This window comes from Cryptomeria japonica, chromosome 9 (assembly GCF_030272615.1).
Source record: "Cryptomeria japonica chromosome 9, Sugi_1.0, whole genome shotgun sequence".
NCBI lineage: Eukaryota > Viridiplantae > Streptophyta > Pinopsida > Cupressales > Cupressaceae > Cryptomeria > Cryptomeria japonica.
The window spans coordinates 706,889,001-706,915,226 of record NC_081413.1 but is presented as its reverse complement, the minus strand read 5'-3'; the positions used below and the strand labels follow the sequence as shown (position 1 = coordinate 706,915,226).

At 36.9% G+C, this 26,226-nt stretch overlaps 1 protein-coding gene across 1 annotated transcript in view; it reads left to right on the top strand.

The window, feature by feature from the left end:
• The window catches only part of LOC131073911 (uncharacterized), a 186,918-nt gene that overhangs the window by 14,987 nt on the left and 145,705 nt on the right, over positions 1 to 26,226 (top strand). Inside the window, exons 3-4 of the mRNA XM_058010418.2 lie at positions 18,074 to 18,146; positions 18,304 to 18,325. Coding sequence (XP_057866401.2) covers positions 18,074 to 18,146; positions 18,304 to 18,325 — 95 coding nt within the window. The remainder of the gene's footprint in view (positions 1 to 18,073; positions 18,147 to 18,303; positions 18,326 to 26,226) is intronic.

Sequence of the window (26,226 nt, the reverse complement as noted above, 5' to 3'; positions counted from 1 at the left end):
ACAAGGATTGCAAAATAAAGAGCACCCATGTTTAATGTATGTAATAAAATTTCAGCAACGGCTTGGCTACAAAAATCGTAGACATTCTTTACACTTAGTCCCATGGCTGAATAAGACGCTATTTAGTTTTGCTACTATACATTTGGAGGGAGTTGCTTAGGATTGGTGGCATCATGGATTACTTACAGAGGATCATGATCATGATCATGTGCAGACATTTGTTGTACTCAGTCAAAGAATTTTGGATTGTTTTGAAAGGAAGGATGAGGATGAGTACTTTAGAGTGTTTTCAGTGATTAAACATCATACAATAGAAGCATATGTGGCTGAACTTTGTTGATGATATTTTTATGCACTATGCAACACAGAATAAAATACCAAAGGCACTCTATCCTCTCTTGATCAAAATCTCCTCAGATGCTAAATTAGATGATCAACTGAGACGACTCCAAGTTTTCTATATGTCAAGTCTTGACTTGTGGATAGCTTAATTGTTTGATGTGATTGTTGGCAATCCAAGGGGGACTTACGTTGAGTACTTGAATGTTGAATGTTTGGATGTTGCTGGAATGTGGAAATTAACTTGTTTTAAAAGGGCAAAAGGATAGGGTTTAAGAAGACTACGCTACTCCTAAGAATGCACGAGACAATGAACAATTGGGTGAAATTCAACTAAGCTCTGCTTTGCCATCAACGAACAATGAACAACTCCACTAAGCTAGTGTGATCTTCCAAGGTAAGCACGTGATGTTCTAATCAGTATTAACAACAAGGATACCATCAAGGTGATGCATATCAAGGTATGAATAGCAATTGAAGTTAAGCTCATTTAAGGATTCTAGTTGACCACACAAGGCAAACTTACAATCAGCAAATTGCTAGTGGTATGGATAAATGAATTTCACCATTAATCATTCACAATTCCTTTCATTCATTTAATCAACATGAAAGCAAATGAGAAGTAGAGACCATGCAACTTGTTGAAACAACACATCAAATCTTCTATGAAATTTTTTTCCTCTAGTGAAAAGATTGGCTGTCACCATTTTTAGTGTTATTGCAGCATGCTTGGAGGAACAAATGTCGGGTTTCTAAAAGCATAGTTTGGTATAAACAGTTGTATGAAATCATGGACATGGCAGAAAAGCAACTTGAAGAAGACGTCAAACCAATAAATAAAGGACAGGATAGGCTGTGAAATCCTTAGAGTTTTGTTCAGGATTGAAAATACATAAACCATGTGTTATGTTCATAGAAGGAGAAGATATGCTTTCATGAGTATCCCAAGCAAGCAGCTATGTTCATATCAATGAAGATGGCATCCTTTAATCCCTTGCAAGGTGGACAAATACATTGGCGGATTCATTAGATAGGGTAGAAGGTGTTACTTGTAATGAGTCACAAGGTGCCATATGGTTGCATAAGATTGTGAAAAGGTTACATTGCTGAGAAAGAATCTAGTTCATAAAAGGATGCTTGCAAAATGGAATTGGACTGGATTCTTAAAAGATCAAATTACTATTGAAGTATTGAAGTGATGATTCGAGCATTTGAAGAAAATACAATGTTTGCCTCAACAAGACTTGTAACTCGGTTTTCTCTCAAAGTCATAAGTTTCTGCTTACCTATTTTGTAAAAGTAACTTTTGTCACATATTTGTAACAGGTTAGGAAATAAGCTTTATTCATGCAATAGTTGAGAGATTTCTAACTAAAAATGAAACTTATTTTATTTTTGTTAGAATAATAATTCCTTAATGTTAATGGTCAATATTGTAATTAATGTGTCTACAGTATTAGGTAGATAGAAGTAGGTGACATAATTAAATATCTACAGTATTTTTGGAACTTCTATATATCGTATTTTTTCTTTAGTTAATGAATGAAGTAATTTTTAAAGCTTTTGAAGATCATTTTTTTCTGCCCTAAAAATCGCGAATTTTTTTCTAAGGAAAATTCGAGGGTTTTTGTTTTCTGATTTTCGTGAGTCTTTCTCATGAAAAAACGAAACCCTTCTTTGCAAATTCATGGCTTTTTTTCCGAGGAAAAAACAAAGGTTTTTTTCTAGCGTCGACTCTTCAAAACCCGCAATTTTTTGACGGGATTTTCTATGCTAAGGGTTTGTGTTTTTCACGATTTCCGTGTCTTATTTTTTGGGTATTCTGAACAGGCCGAATTTTTTTTTTTGGTTTTTTTGTTGCGCGAAAAAGGTTTTTTCTGCGGCTAGGGTTTTTCTAAAATAAAATTCAAAAATCTACCACTTGGGTTTTTCGAGATCTAAATTGGGTTGCCTTCGGATTTTTTTGGGTGCATCATTTTCCGTGCCTTGGTTTTTGAGCCCGTGTATTTGATCCTTCTATTGAAAAATTATTCTAATTACAGATTCCTTGTGGGTTTTTTGAAGAGCTCTTCTGGGTCGTCCAATTTCTTTGGGTTCTTTTTTCATGCTTAGGGTTTTTGCAGCTTCGCCTAGGGTTTTGACCCTCTGTTTCAAGGCAAATTTTTTTTCGATCACAGATTCTTGGTGGCTTTTTCGAAACCTCAACTAGGTTTTCGTCAAATTTTTTTGGGTCTTTCGATTTTTTTTGCCTCGAAAACTGTGATAGGGTTTCAGTTTTTGCCTTCGAATCTGACTTGCAGAATTTTAAAAAAAAACCCCTCTGTTTTCATTTGCTATTTTTTCGTGCATTGGAATTTGTGCCTTCACCAAATCGATAGGGTTTCAGTTTCTGCCTTCGAATCTGACTTGCAAAATTAAAAAAGAACCCCCCTGTTTTCATTTGCTAGTTTTTCGTGCATTGGAACTTGTGCCTTCACCAGTTCGACCTCGAGGTACGTGATGGCATCTTTGACAAACATTATGCTTGAAAGCAGCCAGAAGTTCAACGGCCGCAACTACAACACTTGGAAGTTGCGTATGTTGACCATTTTTTGAGTACCGATGTTTTGATGCAGTTATTTTGGGCACGTCTCAACGTCCAACCACTGCCAGCAAAGATCAGGACAAATGGGATGAGCGCAACTATCAAGCTATCATGCTCATTAAACTCTCTATAACCGATGAGCAGCTACCTCAGGTACCGTCTGACAAAACTGCAAAGGAGATATGGGACCATTTGAAGAGTCTCCATGAAACCTCTGACAAGAGCAAAGCGTTCTTTCTGAAGAACATGCTCTTTTCGATTATGATGGACGAAAGGACTTGTTGATGTGTTTTTTTATGCACATAACATTTTAGAATAAAATACCAAGGTAATTTACCCTCTCTTGAACAAAATCACCTCATATGCTAAGGATAAGATCAACTAAAATGATTCCAAGGTTTCTACATGTCAGGTCTTGACGAGTGGGTAACTCAATGGTCGATGTGAATTGCTGTGTTCACTTGGGGACTTATGCAAATGTTAGGATTATCTTCTTTGATTATGAAGATGCGGAATAGGTGTACTGACAACTTAGGATTTATCAATGAAGATCCAGATAGAATTCTTACTAAAAAAGGGGGCAAAAGGAATAGGGTTCAGGAAACCTATTCTAAGCCTAGGAATGTAGGAAATGATGAACAAATCTAGTGGAATCAAACTAGGCAGGGTCTCACAAATAGGTATTGACACAAGCTTAGTGCAATTGTCTAAGGTATACTTAAGGATTTTCAGACTATTACCATTACACATTGACACCATCCAAGTTGATGCTTGTCAAAGGTTGCATAATAATTGAAGTTAAGCTTACCCAAATTTTCAGTTGACCACACAAGGCGCACTTACCAGCGGCAAGAGGCTAGTGGTATGGATTAAGGATTCCACACAAATATATTCAACAAATCTTTCATTCAACCTAACATACATGAAAATAAATTCTAAACTAAAATTCTAATCTAACTTGGAGGAATTGAGAACCATGAATGCAAAGACAACATTTGAAGAGCAAAATCACCAACAATTGAACAATGATTATGATTCAAATAGCTGCAACATATACCAACAATTCTACAAAAACTCTCTTACAAATGAGAGACAAGGAGGTATATATAGAGTCTCTTACAAAATGGATGGCCAAGATTGATACAAGATTAATGGCCAAGAAAGATCATGCCAACAAAACCCTAGAATTGCTCTAATTAGGGTTTACATAAAAATGGCGCCACCAACATATGGCCCAATAAAAAGATACCTAGTCATCAAATAGGGAATCTTTTAGAAGATTCCTCCCTACATCTCTCTCTCTCCTAGCATACTCCAAGAATCTAGCCAATACAGAATCTAACTCCTCCATGGAAATGCTAGGCAAGGTATCCTGCTGTAAATCAATCACGTCCAGTGAATTTGAGCAAGTGTCCAAAGTGTTCTCCCAATCTGGCATGAGCTTCTGCGAACTATGAACATGAATCAACAAAGAGACCAAGTCATCTATCTGACTCTTCTTCAAAGAGTCCAACTGGCAAAAATACATAAATTCATCTTGTCTCTTAATTCGGCTAAGTGTAAACCACTAGCATCACTAACATCAACACCCAATAATTCCTCAATTGAGGCAAGGATCTTCATCTGAATGTCCTGAATCAATCCCTCTATCTCCATACAGCTCAATTGGGCGTTCTTATAAGTTGATCTCTTCACGGCCAATGAACAATACCAACCATAGAAATCGTATCTGTCTCCATTGTGCACAATGTTCTCGCTGACCAAGGTGGAATTAGGAATCTTCTTCAAAGCCTTGAGGTATGGAATAGTCTTCTCCTGAATAGGTCGGAATTCTTCCCAAACTCCCTCCAAATACTGGATTCTAAACACGAGCCTTGTTGGCCTATCATATGCCTGGACAAACTGAGTAAGGAAATTATCTGCCTGTTTTTTGGCACTCTCAATCCACTTTTCCACCTCTGAGAGTGTATCTCTCGTTGCCTCATAGTGTGAATGTATTCCATGGTCAACTGCAATAGGGGAAATAAGGGTGGGATTCTCATGTCTTATCCCCACAATATACTCTCTAAGTCTGATATTCTATTCTCTGTACTTTTCTTTCTCTGCAATTTCTTTGTCTAACCTTGCGTCGATCGCCTTGAGGTTATCACCAACCTCCTGAAACTCTTGCTCTCTTGATGTATGGCCAAGAGCAACTGAAGTGATCTGGAAATCCATAGGAGTAGCAATGTCCACTGTCACACCTGCAATAGGAACAACAACCTGCGCAATCCGCATTCCTGTCTCATCTCTAACTATGTGCGACAAAATCTCTGCTCTCTTGGGTTCTTTTTCCTTAGCAGTCCTAGCTAGGTAGTCATCAATGTCGTCAATAGGCTGTACCTCTATCATTTTCTTACTTTTCTCGATACTTCTCATCAGCCAATCAGGAATAGCAGCCATCTCCATGCCATCATCGAGACACATTTCTCGATCAAGTTCTCTCAATGCTGAGATAACATCATCATCATCATCATCAGGACTATTCCTGGTCAAATCATATATCTCATTTCCCAAACTAACTTCCAAAAGGACAGTAGGGGATCCCAGCTGATCATCATTCTCATTTGGAGGTGCAAATGTTGTTGTGGCATGTAGCTCCTGAATATTCTCTGGTAGTATCACTATGTTTGAACATTGTTGGGTTTCCCTATTCTGTTCTGTTATTTCAATCACCTTAATTGATGAGACACTGAGAGGTGGTGAAGGAATGACAGGTGGAGGGGTGATAGTCTTTTGTTTCTTCTTCTTCACCTCCTCAATCTCTTTTCCTCTGGCCTTGATTCCTCCTGGCGTGTTCTTCCTTCTCTTGGGAGCTTGACTCTCTTTGTCTGCATGAATCCTGACATCACTGATAGTCCTTTGATCATCTTCGAAAGTAGACTCTTACGGCTTCATCTTTTCATAAGTGAAGGGAACACCCATATCTACTAACTTATTCATCTGTATATCTATCCATGCACGGGAGAAACTCAAGACCTCTCTCATCAATACATTCAAGTCAATCTGTTCTGATTCTGACCAATTAGACAATAAGATTGCCTTCTTCATTTCATTCTCATACTGTGGATGCACATGATCCTTGTCATCTAACACCTGATCAGGAATGAGAAAAAGTCCACACTTCCTCATGAATCCATTGACATTCTAGACCACATTCGTCTATTCACTGCCTGCTCGTCCATCAGGTCGGCCCAATAATCTTCTATGTCTACTTTGTGGATGAACTTGTCTCCCCTGATCCTTCCAACTTTCTTACCTGGATCAAATCTTTCTCCTTTCTTGAAGGTTGCAAATCGATAGAATGCAAGCTCCTCACTCGCAGTGCTGGCAGTTAAGGCAAACTGGCAAACCTTCGATGTCTTCCCAATTGAAATAGGGAATGTCATGCCCGTCCTATGCTTTTGTCTTTGAATGGCATCAAACTCTAGAAGTTGTCTCACCACTTCCAACAAGATCATTCTGTCGGACGGATACCTAGGAAGCTTGTAGGGTTTGGATTGAAACCCATGAATCCTAAGGTACTTGAAAGTGGGAAATTGAATATACCACGATCCATATTTCTCTATTAGCTCTGTTGCCTCCTTGGACAATCTTTTGTTGATTCTGCCTTGCAGCATTCGCGTGATGTACATTGTGAATACGTCATTCACTCTCTTATACTCTTCAATTCTATACATGTTCAGTTGGGGGTAGCACTCATGACTCCTGAATTGTCCTTGCCCATTCCCGACTTCACCTTTGCATATCAATCCTTTGTATGAAACGAACCGTGCAAGTAGGTATACCAGGTAGGAAGTCATGGCGAATGACTTGGACCTCTCTACATTCCTCAGCTGAAAGTCCAGATTGTCACTTATAATCTTAGACCAATTTACCAATGTCCCTCTAAGACAATCTCGGATGAAATAGAACATCCATCCATCGAATATTGCACCCTGCGACATCCTCATCACTTTGTTGAGAAGGAATATTAAGTCACTATACTCCTCTTTGAAGTCTATGCACATGAGTGTCTTGGGAGCCTTGGAATGACGAAGCCTAGGCTCAATCATCCACTCTTTGTTTATCATATTCTTGCAAGCACCCATATTCTTCGTGTACCGCTCTTCATATTCATGCTTGGTCGCATCCTTCATATCTGTTCTGCGTGGAATTTCGAACACCTCAGCAATAGCATCCTCAACAAGGTAGGCAATGACAATGCCCTTAGGAGTCTTGATCATTCGCGTGATAGGATCATAACATCGTGCACACTCCAGGATAAGCTCACTGCATTGTATGGACTGTGGAAATCCAGCGGCATGAAAAATACCACTCTTCATAATGTTCACATATGCTGGGGAAGGAATTTGATTTCCGACTCCGAACATCTACTGTCACATCAGGTTCAGGTTTAGGAAATGCATGTTTGTATCTGTGATCTTCCATCTGGATGAAATCTTGGGCTCTGGATAGAATCCAGTCTCTAGTATCTTTTGTAGTTCTTTCCTTTCCTTAAATCCGGACTTTGACATCACACCTGTACGAAGCTTGAAGTTAGAACTTAGGAAAATAAATAAAATTCTTGACTTTCTAAAGATACTAAGCTAATTAGAGCATAAAGTCAGGAAAATAGTCCACACTCTTGGTAGATCTTAACAATTAGATTCGAAATGTGACAACGCTAGAGTATGAAAACCCTCTATGAAATTCATTAATACCTCCTTACACTTAGGAATTGTGCAAACTAAAATGCAAAGGAGTATACCGGATCAATGATGACTAAGGAAAGGTGTGAAAAGTTGTGTTTTAACACAAAGTATGTCTGAGGACACCTTCCGCAGTCAACAATGGAGGTCAACAAAATCTGAAGACAACCTGAAAATTCAACTTTTAAAACATGTTGCAATCATCTAGATATGCATAAATTGATGAGAATCAACCTTTCAAGGCAAACATAAGAAAATCTGAGCATGTATGTAGGGCTGGAAATGAAAACTTAGTTTGAAGACAAATCTGGAAATAAAGTTTTCAGACTTACCAGCACCCTTAGGAATGATAAAATACTCAGAAATAAACTCCAGAATGAAGCAAAAATGCGTCCCAAGTGAAATTGCAAGGTAGGTAGGTGGCTGGAAAAAAATGTTTTCTGAGGACAACACCCCTACAATGGAGTTTTAGGTCCGCAACAATGGAAGATAACTCTGAAAATTGATTGAAAATGTCTCCAATCAGCTTCTCGGATAAAATCGCTTAAGGCACAAAATAGCTGGGAACAAGATGTAAGTCTGAAAATTGATTTTCCAGCCAGCTATTGAGGTTGAACAAGCTGCAACAATGGAGGACAAACTCAGATCTGCAACATATCACCAAGCTGGGAATGATGGCAGCCACCAAGTGTGAAAGGAATCCACCCCAAACAAGGGCACAAACACTTGCCAAATCAAAATCGTAATTTCTAGCTATGGCGCCATCCTTGGAAAATCTGAAAAATGCCTTCAATGCACCTACAATTTGCCACAATCTGCAACTCAAATTTGGAACAACAAGCAATAATGGTGGAAAATCACCAAAGTTCATCAAACACCAAAATCGCCACCCTTCACAAAATCGTGATTTTCACAAAAAATGGCGAACTTCACCAAAAATCGAAAATCTGAAAATATGGAGGCAATAAACCTCAATGGCAGCAATGAAGAGGATTGCCAAGCTGGAAAAAATGGAGGCCTTCAATCAAACACCTCACTTTAACACTTCGCCAAAATTCGCCAAACATGGAGACACCTTGCAAACTTAATAATAAAATATTGCTGGAGACTCCTCTCTTATACTTGCTTTTGCCTCTTACTTTCACTACACAAGCAATGTGGGATAAAACACTTGCTTATATACTTGTTTGGTAAAACTAACTTGCTTCTAGAAGGGTAAAAAACATTAAATGCTCGTTGCAAGTTATCTAATTTTGTTTTTAAAATTTTAAATAATTGTCAATCATCATTTAAAAACAACTAAAATGGGGCTCATTTATTAAATATTTCAATTTAAGTCAAAATTGAGCCTCTGGGGGAAAATCAATATAGGTAGGGATTAAGAAATCCCATTAAAAAATCATTTAAAACACCAAAATATTCCCCACAAGGGAAAATTGATATTAGTATGGATAAAAATCCATGCTAAAATTCATCAAAATTCGCATAAAATGGGCCAGGGGAAAATCGATATGGGCATGGATAAAGAATCCACACTCCAAACTCACTTCATTTGCAAAAACACTCCTTGGTGGAAAAACGACCTTAGTCTGGATGAAAATCCGGACTCAAAATTCATCATATTGCTCTCAGTGGAAAATCGACTTGGGTATGGACTGAGAGTTTGCACAAAAAACCGCATTAACTTTTCACAAATACCTGGTGCAAAATCGACCTAGGCATGTAATCCTCCTCAACTTCATCTGCACTCCCGGTGGAAAAACGAAGGCATTCAGGACAAAATCCTGACACTTAGTCAAATTTGATGCTTCCAGGGGGAAAAACAACCCAGGCATGGATAAACAGTGGTGGAAAATCATAGCCAGTATGGATTTCAGGGAAACCCATGTGTAGTGTGGATTTTGAGTGGGGAAAACCATGGGTAGTCAGGAATATGAGGGGAAAAGCACCTCTAGCATGGAATTTTGACCTTTTAACCCTTAGAATATGGATTTCCCTTAGGAATTTGACATTTAACCGCTCAAAATCGCTAGAAAACTTTAAAACTTGATAAAATTCAATTGGACTTAGGCAAATTTTCTTAAGATCTACGAAACACAAGGAAATTTGTCGGGATAAAGTGCGAAATCAACGTGGATAATACCTAGGAGCGAGAATACAACTCCAAAAGGTCTGAAAATACCTTGGCACTTTTTTATCACCGATGCGCGTGTTTAAAAACACGTTAACGCTCAAGAAGGTCAACACTTAGACAAAATTTAGGATCATTAAAATATCAACGTTTGCAACTTGATCCTATAACCTTGAAAACCCTAAACGGCACTAGGCATGATCAAAACTCCGAGACTCGGGAATGAGAAACACAAAATTGCCCACTAACTAGCCAAAACCCTAACCTAACAACGTAGAAAGCCGGAAAAGAGGGGGGTCCTCATTAGCAATGGGGCGATGTGTGAAAAGGTCACAATAGGACCCTCTGCAGGATCACTTGACCAAGATCAAGGACATCCGTGACCAACTTGAGGCGATTGGTCGCACAATGGAGGAAGAGAACCTGGTCGTCATCATTCTGAAGAGTTTGCCCAAATCTTATGAGCATTTCATTGAAACGTTGAATATCACTTCCATTGACGTTGATTTGTAGTTTTCCAATCTTTGTAACAAGCTTTTACAACAAGATCGGTGGCGCCAGCAGTTTGGAAGCAGTACCAGTTCCACCTCCACCGAGCAAGTGTTCTCTGCCAAATCTTCTGCTAAGAACAAAGGGAAGGCTCAACCTTCTCAGTTAAAAGGCTCTGGTTCTTCTCAGGACAAGAAGAAGAAGAACTTTCAGTGCAATTATTGTCATAAGTTTGGTCACATGAAGGCCGAGTGTCGAATTCGTTTGGCTTCTGAATAGAAGAAGCAAGGAGGGTCTCAACATAAGGCAAATGTCGAAGAGCACTCTGAGTAGAAAGAATTTGCATTCTATGCTTTTATGGCCAAGAGAACAACAGATCCAGTACACTCTTCTGCCTGGTATATCGATTTAGGGGTTTGGCGACACTTTACTCATCGTTGGGAGTGGTTCACGAAATTTGAACCATTCTCAGATTCAGTAATCTTCAGAGGAGGAGAAGAGTACACAGTTGCTGGTAAGGGCACTGTCCAGATTCACTCAGGAGGTAGAAATTTAATTTTTCTTGATGTCTACTATGTTTCAAGCATGGAACATAATCTCCTCTCCGTCAGTTAGATCACGAGGCATTCTCCTCAATTAGATGTTGTCTTCAATTCATCCATCTGCAACATTGTTGATAGGGAGACTCGTACTACAATTGCTATGGGACTTGAGGATCATGGTTTGTATAGACTTGCTGATTCTGGCAATGTTTAGGAGCACACTTTGGTTGCTTGGAGTACATCCATCAGAACACTTTGGTATCAGCATCATGGGCACTTAAACGTGCGCTGTCCCTCTCAGTTATATCAGGAGGGTTTGGTTGCTGGTCTACCTGAAATCCAACCCCAAAATCATGGAGTTTGTGCAGCTTGTCAAGCTGGGAAGCAACATCGCACACCATTCTCGGATGGTGATTCTTGGCGAGCCTTCAAGGTTCTTCAATTGGTTCACGCTGATGTATGTGGGCCAATGAACAATCCATCTGTTACTAGTTGCAGACATAGTAGCATTAATCGTTTGGGGAATTAATCGGCAAATCAAAAGTATAAGATTTAATCGGATTTACAAAACACCATTAAAAATTGAAAAAAACCAATCAAAAACTGCTTTTTTTAAATATTTAAGAACATTTCCATAGCATAGAGATATTGTAGGCAATTAAAAAATAGACTTCAACACATGAATTGCAAAGTTGCATGGACAAGGATATATATATATATATATATATATATATATATATATATATATATATATATATATATATATATATATATATATCCTTGTCCACCCATATTAGAGTCTTGAAAAATAATATATATTTATATTTATATATATATACACACTCTAGCAATGATTAATACTTAAGTACATGTATTTTTTTTAATTATATTTGATTTTTGATATTTTCTATTTTAATTTTATATTTAGATCTAAATATTGAAATATTTAACTATTATTTATTGTTTTATTTTAATTATATTTAATATATATTCTTAACTATTAATTGTTGTTAATATATCAAATATAATTAAAAATATATTAACAATGATTAATAGTTAAGTTAATTTTACATATGAATATTTTATAGTTATATTTATTTTAATTTTTTATTCAAATTTAGATATTGAAATATTTAACTATTATTTATTGTTAATAATTAATTATATTATATTTTATTTATTTTAATTTTTAATTTAAATGTAAGGGTGATTTTATTTAACTATCTAAAAATATTGAAATTTATATTCAATTTAATATTAAAATCATGCTAGATTATAATATATTTTATTAATTTTATATTTAGATTTAAATATAGAAATATTTAACTATTATTTATTGTTAATAGTTAATTATATTATATTTTATTTATTTTAATTTTTAATTTGGGTGATTTTATTTAACTATTATTTAAATATTGAAATTTATATTTATTCTAATATTAAATCTGCCAAGTATATTACATATTAATAAAAATATAAATATTAACCAAAAAATTAAAAGGAGAAAGTATAATCTCATTGAAAATAAATCCAACTAATTCTTTCTCCCACTTAAAGTTAAATCTTAATATCAAATGTAACAATATTAAATATTCAAAAGACATTTGTATTTTATCGATTAAAATGCCTATATTATGCAGTTTTATTGAATGAAATTGAAACGAGAAAGTATTGAAAAACAGAGTGCAAACGAAAATGGATCAAATGGTGGTTGTTCCATGGTGTCACAGCGACTTTCCCTTAACTCCCACGCATAACGGGATATTGTTCTTCGTCGCGCTTTATTTTTATTGATTTTTCAGCGTTTCTGTGTTTTTTTTTTGGCTTTGCGGGTGTTTCTTAGGGTTTTGACAAGTTCATTTTTTTTTGGTCGATTATTCGCCGATTTCTGGCCGATTTAAACTCGATTTAATCGGATAAAAAGCATTGAAAATTGTTGACCAATAAATCACAATTTTTTGGGGGTAAAAATTGGCTACCCGACGAGTTCGCGATTAATCGCAATTAATCGCAATTAATCATGTATAATTGCGATTTTTTGCAGATGTTTGCTTCCTTGGTTGCAAGTACTTCTTGTTATTTGTTGACGATTTCAGTCGTAAAATGTGGGTGTACTTTTTGAAAAATAAATCAGATGTGTTCACTACATTTCAACATTTTAAGGCCTTAGTTGAAAAAGAATCCGGTTCTCAGATTGTCACTCTAAGGTCAGATAATAATGGGGGGGAGATTTGTTCCAATGACTTCTCTACATTTTGTGCTACACATGGCATTAAACGCCAACTAATCAAACCATACACCCCTCAATAGAATGGTGTCGTGGAACGTAGGAACCGCACCATGACTGAAATGGCTCGTTCTTTGATAGAGCATCGCAATGTTCCTAAGAAATACTAGGCTGAAGCAGTTTACACTGCAGTCTACCTTTTAAATCGGTCACCTACACATGCTGTCAAGAAGATGACTCCTGAAGAAGCTTGGTGAGGATGCAAGCCTAAAGTGGGCCATTTGAAAGTCTTCAGTTCTACGGCTCATGTATGGATTCCAGACACCAAACGTGCTATAAGCTAGATTCAAAGAGCCAAACACTTATGTTTATTGGTTACAAAGACAATCACAAGGCCTACAGGTTGATTGATGTCATGACAGATCGTCTCATTTTCAGTCGTGATGTTGTGGTTGATGAGACTACTGGTCCATTTATGCCTTCTACTACTCCTAGTCCTGCGACCTCTGATGTTGGTGTTCGCCTTCCTCTTGGTTCCCATGATGGGAGGGCTTCGGAGCATTCTGACTCTGAAGATGAGGAATCCATCGATCCAGCACCACCTGATTTGTCACAGGATTTGCATCCAGATGACTTTGTTCTGGAAACTCCAGGGGATGTTATTCCTCCAATGCCAGATGTTGGTACTTATACCCTCCAGCCTAAATGGTGGGCCAAGACAATAAGAGAGCTTCTTGAGGATAGATTAGTTCGACAGAAGAGAAAGCAACATAATACAATCAACTTTGCACTTATGGCCAACATCCACAACATCCATGAGCCCCATACATATTCCGAGGCTAAAGGCATTCCTGAGTGGGAAAAGGCTATGGAGACAGAATACCATAGTCTTTTGAAGAATAACACTTGGGTTCTTTCTGATCTACCTCCTGGGAAGAAACCTATCAGCTGTAAATGGGTTTACAAAGTCAAGTATCATGCAGATGGTACTTTGGATAAGTACAAGGCCAGATTGGTTGCTCGGGGTTTTGCACAGCGGGAGGGCATTGACTACGAGGAGACTTTAGCTCCTACTGCCAAGATGAGTACAATTCGTCTTCTTCTCGCCATTGCAGCTCAGTTTGGATGGAAACTTCACCAAATGGATGTTAAGAGTGCATTCCTCAACGGTGAGTTGCAAGAAGAAGTTTATATGACTCAACCTCTTGGCTTCAAGGTTCCTGGTAAGGAACATCAGGTTTGCAGATTGGTAAAAGCCCTCTATGGCTTGAAGCAAGCCCCTTGGGTTTGGTACTTCAAGATTGATTAGTATCTGGTTGAACATGGTTTTCAGCGCAGTCCCACTTGACACTAATCTGTATGTCAAACTATTTGATGATGATATCCTTTTTCTTGTTGTCTACGTGGATGAGTTGATCATTACTGGTAATTTAGCACATTTGATTACAACCATCAAACAGGACTTGTGCCAAGATTTTGACATGACAGATTTGGGGCTTCTCCATTATTGCTTAGGTGTCGAAGTGTGGCAGACTGGTGACAATATCTTTAGCTACATCTCTCGCTTCATGACAACCCCAAAAGCTGATCACTAGATGGCAGCAAAGCGAGTGCTGCGATATGTGAAAGGCACTTTAGACTATGACTTTCTATATGGCAGGTGCAACGATTCAAAGCTGATTGGTTATACTAACTCAGATTGGGCAGGATTAGTGGATGACAGAAAATCCACTTCTGGGTACGTATTCAGTTTGGGTACTGGTGCCGTCACTTGGAGCAGCAAGAAGCAACAGGCCATGGCTCATTCCTCGACCAAAGCTGAATACTGAGGAACAGTCAAGGCCGCCTGTGATGTAGTTTGGCTCCGAAGGATGCTTTTTGACATGTAGATGCCACAAGCAGGTCCTTCTCCCTTGTATACTGATAATCAAGGGGTGCTCAAACTGGCCAAAAATCTTGTCTTCCATGAACGTACCAAGCATGTCAAGCTTCATTATCGTTACATCCGCAAGTTGGTAGAAGACGGATCAGTTCAGTTGCAGTATGTTCCGACAGCGGATCAAATTGCGGATATTCTCACCAATTCTTTGAGCCCGGATAAATTTGTAAAATTCAGGGGGCAACTTGGTGTTTTTGATAGATTGACCATTAAGGGAGGGTGTTAGAATAATAATTCCTTAATGTTAATGGTCAATATTGTAATTAATGTGTCTACAATATTAGGTAGATAGAAGTAGGTGACATAATTAAATATCTATAGTATTTTTGGAACTTCTATATATGTATTTTTTCTTCAGTTAATGAATGAAGTAATTTACCAGTGAATCTGATTTTCACAATTTTCTTAAAATTGCAAATTGTAGTTACTTAGGTAGTTACTAGGTGGTTACTAGTTAGTTATTAGGGAAAGCCTATAAATACAAGGCTATTTCAAATGTAAAAAGAACTTTTACCAAGGTAAATTCTGGATAAATTTTCAGAGAAACTTCTAACGACTTTTGGTTTTCCACTATGCACATATGGGGTTTTGGAATTGTATAATTCCAAAAGGATAATGAAGATTACATTTGGTCAGTACCTTTTAAATTTTAAATGTGTTCATATGTTATTAGTGATGATTTCTCGTATGTCAAATTGGCAATCCATTTGTATATTTGTGCAAATTATTGGTAATCCATGCAATTTATGTAATGAAACACATTCATTTCCTGGTGTCTTTATTTGACTATGTCAAAGCAACTCATCTCTTTGTATGTTGAGCTTTGTTATCCTTATTTCATTATCATTATGTATCAAAACATGCATTGTTATTAAACCCCCTTGTAATCTGTTGTTAGTTGTGAAGTCCTATTCAGTATTCATATGTCTGCCAATAGGGTTTCTGTTATTCATCTTCATTTAGTTTTAATCTTTCTCCTTTTTGTACTTTAAGGTTAAAAGTACACAAAAACCCCAAATCCTCCCATCATATGAGGGTGCTGCCCCTCTCAAACACAAAGGAAGATTGCAATCTCATAGCAATCTCTCCAATTGTTGGAACATTTGCAACTGCCTGTTGGGCGAGTCACTTTGAAATCTGCTGTGACAAATCTGTTTACCAACAAATCTCTAATATGGTGTTGCAGAGTGAAATAAGCTTGAAATTCACAAAGTATACCGGAGCCATGCCATTTGGGATCAAGGCAATGAAAGTGCTTTTTGAGTTCTGCAAGGATTTTCCTATGTTTCCTTTCTTTTTCAATGAACAGTAAGACTCATTGCCCAGAGCCCTAGCATTTTTGAGAAAATTTTATTGAGAATCAATTGGGGTCTGAAACCTTATCATATTGCATTGAAAAGACAATAGTTTTGACCATCTTCAAAGTAAAGGGTGCCATCAACCTACTGCTTTGCTCATTAGAGACCAAAACCTGAATACTTTGAAGAAACGGAACTTGGGCTACGTCATCAAGCCTCTGAATGCTCCCTAGTAAGTCATTAGAGAAGGAATGCTCCTGAGTAAGTCATTAAAGAAATTTACAGCCTCCGCTCTCATCTTCACTTCACTGTCCAATCTTTTTCCATCCTGAGAGAGAATTGATGAGATCTAATTATATGACCTGGCTTTAATAGAAGCATAGAAGAATTTATTTACCATGATCTCCTTCTTGATGTAACATTTCTTTGGATTTCTGTTTCCAGTAATGTCTTCGACTCTTCCCACAGTTGTATTTCTTGGAACTTGACCAAAAGAGTCATTTCCTGTAGAAAGCTGTCTGATCCATTCCATTATTCACGACTAACTTGTTCAGATTACTTAGTTCTTGTTCAGTTCTGAGTTTTCCTGAAAAATATTTTTGAATAAGCTTATTCCACTGTTTCATACAAACATAAGTCAATTTTTTTGATATAGAAATTGATATTCTTACATGATAATTTGATGAGTGTATTTTTTTATACTTAAATTAAGGGATCTATGAGGGTTCTTGCCCACAGAAAAAGAGCTACATAACAAAAGGCCACAAAAGCAATGCCTTAATATAAAACACTACAAACCACACATCATGGGGAACAAACATACTACATCTATCATGGCAATAGGCCATGAAAATGAAAGACCCAAAGGCAATATCAAATAGGAGTATTACTAGCCACATGTAACCTGAAAACAGGGAATAAAGCTTACAGACCCCAAACAGAAGATGGATTTAGAGTGTCCTCTTCCTGAAAAATGACATAAACAGTCAAATCCATGGAAGTTTTCAAGTAGACTTAGCTACTCCACCTTTTGAGATTGCAGGGAGTCACAACTCACTTCCAAGTGCCCTTCTTTCATAGTCAATAGTCATCTATGATTGGCTTAACACAATGTCTAATCTTGGCAATAAAGAGCAAGGTCATTCTGCTTTTTCTGCAAAGTCATGGAGATTATTTTGAGGCTTCCTGGCTCTTGATAGAGCTACTCCACATGCACAACCTCTGGTCCTTCCTCATAAAGATTATCACCAAGCAACAAAATGTTTGTATCGAGCTTGATCCTACCGAGGATCCATTTTCGTGCTTCAGAGTCGAGAACCCTGCTTTTCTAGCTTCTTGGAGGAGTCAACTTTGATAGACACTCTAGTGTGTACTGCTCCCGTATTAGCCTGACTTTTCATTTAAGAATGTCTTTAAGTATTTCCTTATTAAATTTTAAGATGAAATTTAAATGCTTTATTCTCTTTGGGTTGATTTCTCTTATGTAAGTTTATGCAAAGGTTCATCTCATCCTTGTTCAAATTTAAACATGCTTCTGAAGATATTCAAAAATTAAAACTATGCTTTTATGATATGCTGTTTACCATTGGAGGTATTAGATTTTCATAACGAAGCATGTGATTGCATTCATCAGATCTTCAGTTTCACATATGTTCATGTCATGAAATTTGACTTGAATTATAATGTTGTAAATTCTGTATGATACACATAGTTATGATCTTTACGTATTATTTGTCTTTGACCCTCAAAAAACTTAGGTATTTACTTTGATAGTCTTTTCTGAGTTCTTTGAAGGTTGATTGGTATCCATGGGGAGACGAGGCCTTTACAAAAGCTCAAAATGAAGATAAGCCTATATTTCTATCAAGTATGTTATAGGTTCAGGTTTAATGTAATTTCTTTGAATTAATATGAATTTGATAATCTTTTAGGAAGTATGATTTTCTTGATTGTGGTCTAAAGAACTGATATATGTTCCTGTTGTGGTTGATGCTTGGTGGGCTATTGGTGCTGTACTTTTGAAGTTGGATACAGCACCTGCCACTGGTAAGTGATTGCAACTAGATAATTGATAACTTATGCATTTATCTCTTCTAAAAAACATGGTGGTGGTCTGCTCATGTTAATTGATAACTTTGAATACTGATGTTATGGGCTAAACTCAATCACAATTAGAATAGGGGATTTCAATTTATGTGAAATTTTATAATATGACCTACTTTAGCAAACATTTCTATTTACTTCTATTGCTTTATCATTTGTTTGATTTAATCAATTGTTTTCTCGTTCAAATAAGTGAGTCTGGAAGAAAATGATATGTGATTTTGGATTTAGTTACGGACAAAATGTGTTTATTGAGAGACAATTTTTTCTCTATAGATATTTGCATAGATGGAGTACTCGCAGAGTACTCGGCGAGTTAAACTCACAAAGTTTTTGTGAAAAACTCGCCGAGTTTCTCACAAAAACTCAGCAAGTTTATGGCAAAAACTCACCTTCATTAAAAGAACAAGCCCAAACACATGAAAATATTATCTAGTTTTTTTTTCAAGCCAGTCCCATTTCCTTCATTAGAATATATGCATGAAATATAACATTTAAGACATATTGAAATGTGACTTATACTTTAAGTTATATTTCATGTATATATTGGTAGGATGTTTGAGAGTAGTTTCAGATCTCCAGGAGTCATAATACAAATTCTAGGTTTTACAAGATCTTTTAAATTTTCAGACTTAGTCAAATTTCAGTAATGAGTAGGTTCCTATTAGCATTCTCTCGCTCTCTTTGTCTCACTCACTTTATCTGTCTCGAATTTTAGACCTATCTATCTCCCTATCACTCTTCCTCTATCCCCTCTTTCTACCACTCTCTATCTCACTCTTTCCTCTCTCCCCCAAGATCTAGACCTATTTCTCTACCCCTCACTCTCTCACCCTCAGACCACCGCGAGGGGTGCTACCCTCAACCTCATTTTGGCAATGTGGACGAGCCACATCGAACTCCTAGGACTAGACCCTCAAGCTATATCTCTCCCTTGGTTTTCAGTAGAGCTGGGAAGAGGAAGATGTAAAATGTTTTGAAGTAGTATTTACTTTTAGTTTTACAAAAAACAATTTGCAATTTCATTTTGTTTAAGTCTATCAGCCATCAGCATTTCACAAGAGGATGCCATTTAGTACCCAATTTGCATATAAATCAATCAAATATATCTAGTCTCAGCTTGTTTCTTGTGTACTCATTTATTGACTCATCGGATACATCATTCAATTTTGTAAAAAAAATGCATTTCTAATTAAACTTAAGCAATTTTTCACTAGAGCTGGGAAGAGGAAGATGTAAAATGTTTTGAAGTAGTATTTACTTTTAGTGTAAATGTAAATAGATTGTGATGATTTTAAGAACAATCAGAATTCTGAGACAATGAATTTATACTGTTAGCATTTGATTTAAAGAAATATAAAACTGAATTTTTTTTTATGTCTTATCAGTTTGCCTTTGCAGATACGAAGACCAAGCAATTATATCTTCTACCATTCACAGCATGTATCGTACTTATCGATCTTTTATTCAACAAAGGGTGGCGGATATATATCACTTGTCTTCATTGCATAGTTGAAAAACTCGGACTCGCCACGGACTCAGCAAACCAAAAATTTGGACTCGGACTCGGACTCGTGAAAGACTCGTGAAAGACTCAGCAAGGACTCGGCAAAAAAAAAAACCGTAGTTTTACAAAAAAACATAAAGAAATTAATGCATTTAGAGAACATAAGAGCCATAATTGAAACATTACATGTGTCACATACTCATAGTTTCAAACTTTCAACTCTAAAATGTATAATACCAAGATTTCTTCAATGCTAATTATGCTTTTATATGGAGCCTAATCAGACTCGGAGGTTAAATTTTCCCTACTTCCATCGGCGCAATTTCCCCCTATATTTTTCGACGGGGGTTTGGGGGCAACGCCCCCAAGTTGGGGTCAAGGGGCATCGCCGAAGGATCCTGAAATTTGACTAAGTCTAGAAAATTGAAGAATCCTCCAAAAACTAGATTTTGCATTATAACTCCTGGAGGTCCGAAACCACTCTCAAACATCCTGACAGTATATATGGAATATAACTTAAAGTCTGGAATGTCATCCTGATCTTCAAATGCCCTGAAATCTGGCTAAGTCTGGAATGTCTTCCTGATCCTGAAATCTGACTAAGTCTAGAAAATTGAAAAATCCTCCAAAAACTAGATTTTGCATTATAACTCCTGGAGGTCCGAAACCACTCTCAAACATCCTGACAGTATATATGGAATATAACTTAAAGTATAAGAAAGGAAATGTCACTTATACTTAAATGTTATATTCCATATATGAATCCTAACGGAGAGACCAAATTTTTTCACATGTTAAACTCAATTTTAAAGCTTGCATGACATTTTTTCTGGGTCGCGCGAGTCCATCTGAAAGACTCGCGAGTCCATGCAAAAGACTCGCGAGTCTTTCAGATGGACTCGCCAGGACTCGCCTCGTGAGTCCTTGGCGAGTCGACTCCTGGCTCCCATGGACTCGCGAGTCCGTGGCGAGTCCACGAGTTTTAAAACTATGCTTCATTGGATCGTGCCTCCACAAGGGGTCGCGATCCTATGTGGAACCACGTGGTTCCACATAGGGTCGTGACCCCTGTGTGGAGCCACAATCCTTCTACACTAGTGGGATTACTTAAATCAAACATCACAATAACAAACTAATATGTTAGTTTAATACTAAGTTAAATAAATCTCAATTAAATCGCAAGTATAATTAAATCGAATTTCTGGGCGCTAATAAACAGATTACGATTTTGTTTAGAGTTACGACTGAGACTAATTTTAACTCTCCCTCTTAGTCTTAGGAGTATAGACCTAAAACTTAATTTAGCTCAATACTAATCTCATGATAATTACATCACCTAGGTGTGAAGAATCGGCCTGTGATTCTAAGGATATACTCACTTTGATATCCAATTTTAAGTATCAGCCTGTGATACTAAGGATATACTCACTTTGATACCCCTGTTATAAGTATCAGCCTGTGATACTAAGGATATACTCACTTTGATATCCTTGTTAAAGTATGTGCACTGACATTAATCCGCTTACATAATGTCTACTATAACTTATCATATTATTGATATTCAAATTGTCTGATTTTCAGTTTATATGATCTTCCAAACATTTATAAGATCGTCACCTTACAATGTTAAAATACAAGTGTTCATTAACGAAAGAATCGTCATCCTTTAGGAATGAACACAGGGAAAGGTTACATACTTCATATACTCAAATATATGACCAAGAAGTTTACATAAATTTTAGACATCAATTACATTTTAACCATACCAAGATACCTCCTGAAGTGATCAATTTTTACTCTTGCTAGGGGTTTGGTGAGAATGCCAGCTGTCTGATCTCCTGTATTGACATATTCCAGTCTTATTACCTTTCTCTCTGTCATGTCTCTTACATAGTGATATGGGATTTCAATGTGCTTGGATCTATCATGGAAAACTGGATTCACTGAAAGTTTAATGCAGCTCTGATTGTCACAATGAATGATAGTAGGCTTCAGACTTTCACCAAACAGTCCTACTATCAATTTCCTCAACCATACGGCTTCCTTAGCTGCCATGGATGCAGCTATATATTCAGCTTCTGTGGAGCTCTGAGCTACGGATGATTGTTTTCTGCAGATCCAAGATACCATAGCTGATCCTAAGTTGAAACAACATCCTGAAGTGCTCTTCCTGTCTATCACGCTTCCAGCCCAGTCTGAATCAGAGTATCCATGTAGGTTCAATGCAGTGTATTCATAATGTAGTCCATAGTCCAAGGTACCTTGTAGATATCTCAATATATGCTTTATTGCAACCAAATGTATTTCTTTGGGTTCAACCATGTGTTGGCTGAGTGCATTTACTGCATAACATATATCAGGTCTGGTATTGACTAGGTACATTAATGATCCAATAATCTGTCTGTATAATGTTGGATTTGCAAATTTGGAATCTGCTGTAGCTTCTTTTAGTTTATGTAGGTTTGTTTCCATAGGAGATGACATTGGCTTACAATTCATCATTCCAAATCTCTTCAGAATGTCAATGGTGTATTTACCTTGATTTAGATAAATACCATCTGGTTTTTGCCATACTTCTAATCCAAGGAAATAATGGAGTAGACCTAAATCCTTCATCTCAAACTCTGAAGCTAGTTCCTGTTTGCATTTTGCAATGAGATGATCTTCGCCTGTAATTAATAAGTCATCTACATATAATATGAGTATCAACATTTCACCTTTGATTATTTTGAAATACAGATTTGGATCAGCAATGTTCATAGAGAAACCTATCTCTAATAAGTAACTGTCAATTCTTTCGTACCATGCTCTGGGAGCTTGTTTTAATCCATACAGTGCTTTCTCTAACTTGCATACATGTGTTTTAGCATTATTTACCTCAAATCTCTCTGGTTGCTCTAGATATACTTCTTCAATTGTTCCATTCAAAAATGCAGTTTTAACATCCATTTGATGAACTTTCCATCCTTTAGATGCTGCTATAGCCAAGATTGTTCTGACAGAAGTGTATCGTGCAACAGGTGCAAATGTTTCTTCATAGTCAATTCCTTCCTTCTGTGAGAAGCCTCGAGCAACAAATCTTGCCTTATGTTTTTCTATACTGCCATCAACAGCATGCTTAATTTTAAAGAGCCATTTAGAAGATACAATTGATTTTCCTTTAGGGCTAGGCACAATTTTGCACACATCATTCTTTAAGATAGATTGATATTCCTCTATCATGGCATCCTTCCATACTTGCTGTTTAAGAGCCTCTCCGACACTTGAAGGTTCAACATTTATGAGGTCTGTCATTAGAGTAACATAGCTAGAAAACTTTGAAGGTCTTTTGCTTTCTCTAAATGTTCCTCTAGGTGCTGCAAAGGATTCTGCTTCCTATATTGTTTTAGTGGCCCATAGTGGTCTCTTCCTGGGATTCTCTATTGTAGTGTTCTCAAGTTCCAAGGTGTTATCCTCAGGATGCTCCCTCTGAGTTTCAAAAAGAGAATCTTCTTCCAAATTAATGGAATTAGTTGGGATTTCAGGTGTGATGGAACTCCTTGTTTTGTTAATAGCTATATCTTCCTCAAATATGACATCTCTGCTTAATTCTATTTGTCTTTGACCAGGGATGAATATTCAGCAAGCTTTAGATGTTTCACTATATGCTACAAAAATCCCTTTCTGTCCAGTAGGTTCTAATTTAGTTCTTTTCTCCTTAGATACATGAATATAAACAGGACATCCAAATATTTTGAGATGGCTAATATCAGGTTTAATTCCAGTAAAGACTTCTTCAGAAGTTTTGTCACCAATATGAGAGTGAGGACATCTGTTTTGAATGTATACAGCAGTATTATTGGCTTCTCCCCAAAGTGCAGTTTCTAGGTTTTGAGCTAACAACATAGCCCTTGCCGCTTCTACTATTGTTCTATTTTTTCTTTTAGCAACCCTGTTTTGTTGAGGATTGTAGGGTACAGTGAACTCCCTCTTAATCCCAACATCTTTACAAAACTCTTTAAATACTTCTGATGTGTATTCCCTACCATTGTCAGTCCTAAGAGTTTTGATTTTCCTACTAGAGTGATTTTCTGTAATAGATTTGAACTTTTTAAATTTCCTAAGAATATCTTCAGATTCTTTACTTTTAAGAAAATAAATCCAACTTTTCCTAGAAAAATCGTCTACAAAGATTACATAATATAATGCGCTTCCTAGTGATGGTTCAGACATAGGCCCACATAAGTCAGACTGAACTAGTTCTAGTACTCCTTTAGTTTTTCTGGAACTGCAGGGAAAAGAGCTTTTAGTGTTTTTCACTAGTGCACATCCTTTACAAACATCTGAATGAATTGGCTTTAGTTTAGGTAGTCCTGTGACTAATTTCTCCATAGAGGGTAGGGCACGAAAATGTAAGTGCCCTAGTCTTCTATGCCAAATTTCTGCTTGATCTATGACTTCATGAAGTAAGGTTTGATTTGGCTCATTACACAATTCATATAGGTGCTCTTGTCTGTAACCAATCACTTGTGCTCTTTTGAAGGTGGATGTTTTTGGCCATGCCATTACCTTTCCTTCTATGAATGAGACTCTATATCCGTCGTCCTCAAGTGCAGAGATAGAGACTAAGTTCCTTTTGATGCTTGGTACAAATAGTACCCCGGTGAGTTGGATTGAGATTCCAGACTTCAGTCTGATTGTACATGTCCCGACACCTTTTATAGGATGTGCAGAGTCATCCCCTATTGTTACCTCTTCATTTGATCCCTCTTCCATTGAGTCAAGTAATTCTCTAAATCCGGTGACATGTCTTTACGATCCACTGTCTATCACCCAAGTGTTAGACTTGTTTGAAGCTTGACTTGATAGTGCTGAATATAATACAAACTTCTCAGACTCAAGTTCTGTGTTCCTCTCTACTTTGGTGAATGATGCCTGCTGTTTTACTTTGTCAGAACAATTAAATGACATGTGTCCGTACTGATCACATCTATGACATTGGATTTTTGACATGTCTTTCTTGTGGAAGCTTTTCCCATGATGGGATTTTCTCTTTTTGCCTTTCTTACGGGAGTCGGTATTCAGAATGTGGAGGTCCTCATCTTTAGTTTTGTGATTTCCCCCTTTCATTTGCCTTGACTCTTCAAGGAGGCAGTCATCCCTTAGTCGATCAAATTCTGTTAATTTATCCCTTGCATTTATGCCTTGTTTGAATGATTCCCAGGATTCAAGTAATCCGTCTAGGGTAATCATTGATAGTTCTTGCTTCTCGACATGAGAATCAAGTTTTTGCAGTTAATCTCTAAGTGAACCTATCCTCACGAAGTATGAGTTTATTGTTTCACCTTTATTTATAGTTATGTGGTTCAACTGTCTTTTTAGAGCTAGGGTTTTGCTCAAATTGTTTATCTCATACGTCCTTTGAAGGGTTTTGAACATTTCATAAGCGTTGTCATATTTTATTATAAGTGGTATTATGTGATCCCTTACTGCATCTATCACGATTTTTACAGCTTTATCATTTCCTTCATTCCACAGAGTTTTCTCAGGCTTGTCTTTAGGTTCGGGCTTGTCTTCTTTTATGAATTTGATTACGTTGTTCTCTTTTAATACTATCATAATTCTGACTTTCCAAGCCACAAAATTTGCTGCTCCTTCGAGTCTGTCCTTGAATCTGATTGTGTTCGCCATTTTAGAAATCTTTGATTTGATATGTAAACTTCGCTTTTAGTCTATTCGGATCTTAAGTAGTTAGGCTCTGATACCATGTAAATGTAAATAGACACTGATGATTTTCAGAACAATCAGAATTTTGAGACAATGAATTTATACTGTTAGCATTTGATTTAAAGAAATATAAAACTGATTTTTTTTTATGTCTTATCAGTTTGCTTCTGCAGATACGAAGACCAAGCAATTATATCTTCTACCATTCACAGCATGTATCGTACTTATCGATCTTTTATTCAACAAAGGGTGGCAGATATATATCACTTGTCTTCATTGGATCGTGCCTCCACAGGGGGTAGCGATCCTATGTGGAACCACGTGGTTCCACATAGGGTCGTGACCCCTGTGTGGAGCCACGATCCTTCTACACCGGCGGGATTACTTAAATCAAACATCACAATAGCAAACTAATATGTTAGTTTAATACTAACTTAAATAAATCTCAATTAAATCGCAAGTATAATAAAATCGAATTTCTGGGCGCTAATAAACAGATTACGATTTTGTTTAGAGTTACGACTGAGACTAATTTTAACATTTAGTTTTACAAAAACAGTTTGCAATTTCATTTTGTTTAAGTCTATCAGCCATCAGCATTTCACAAGAGGTTGCCATTTAGTACCCAATT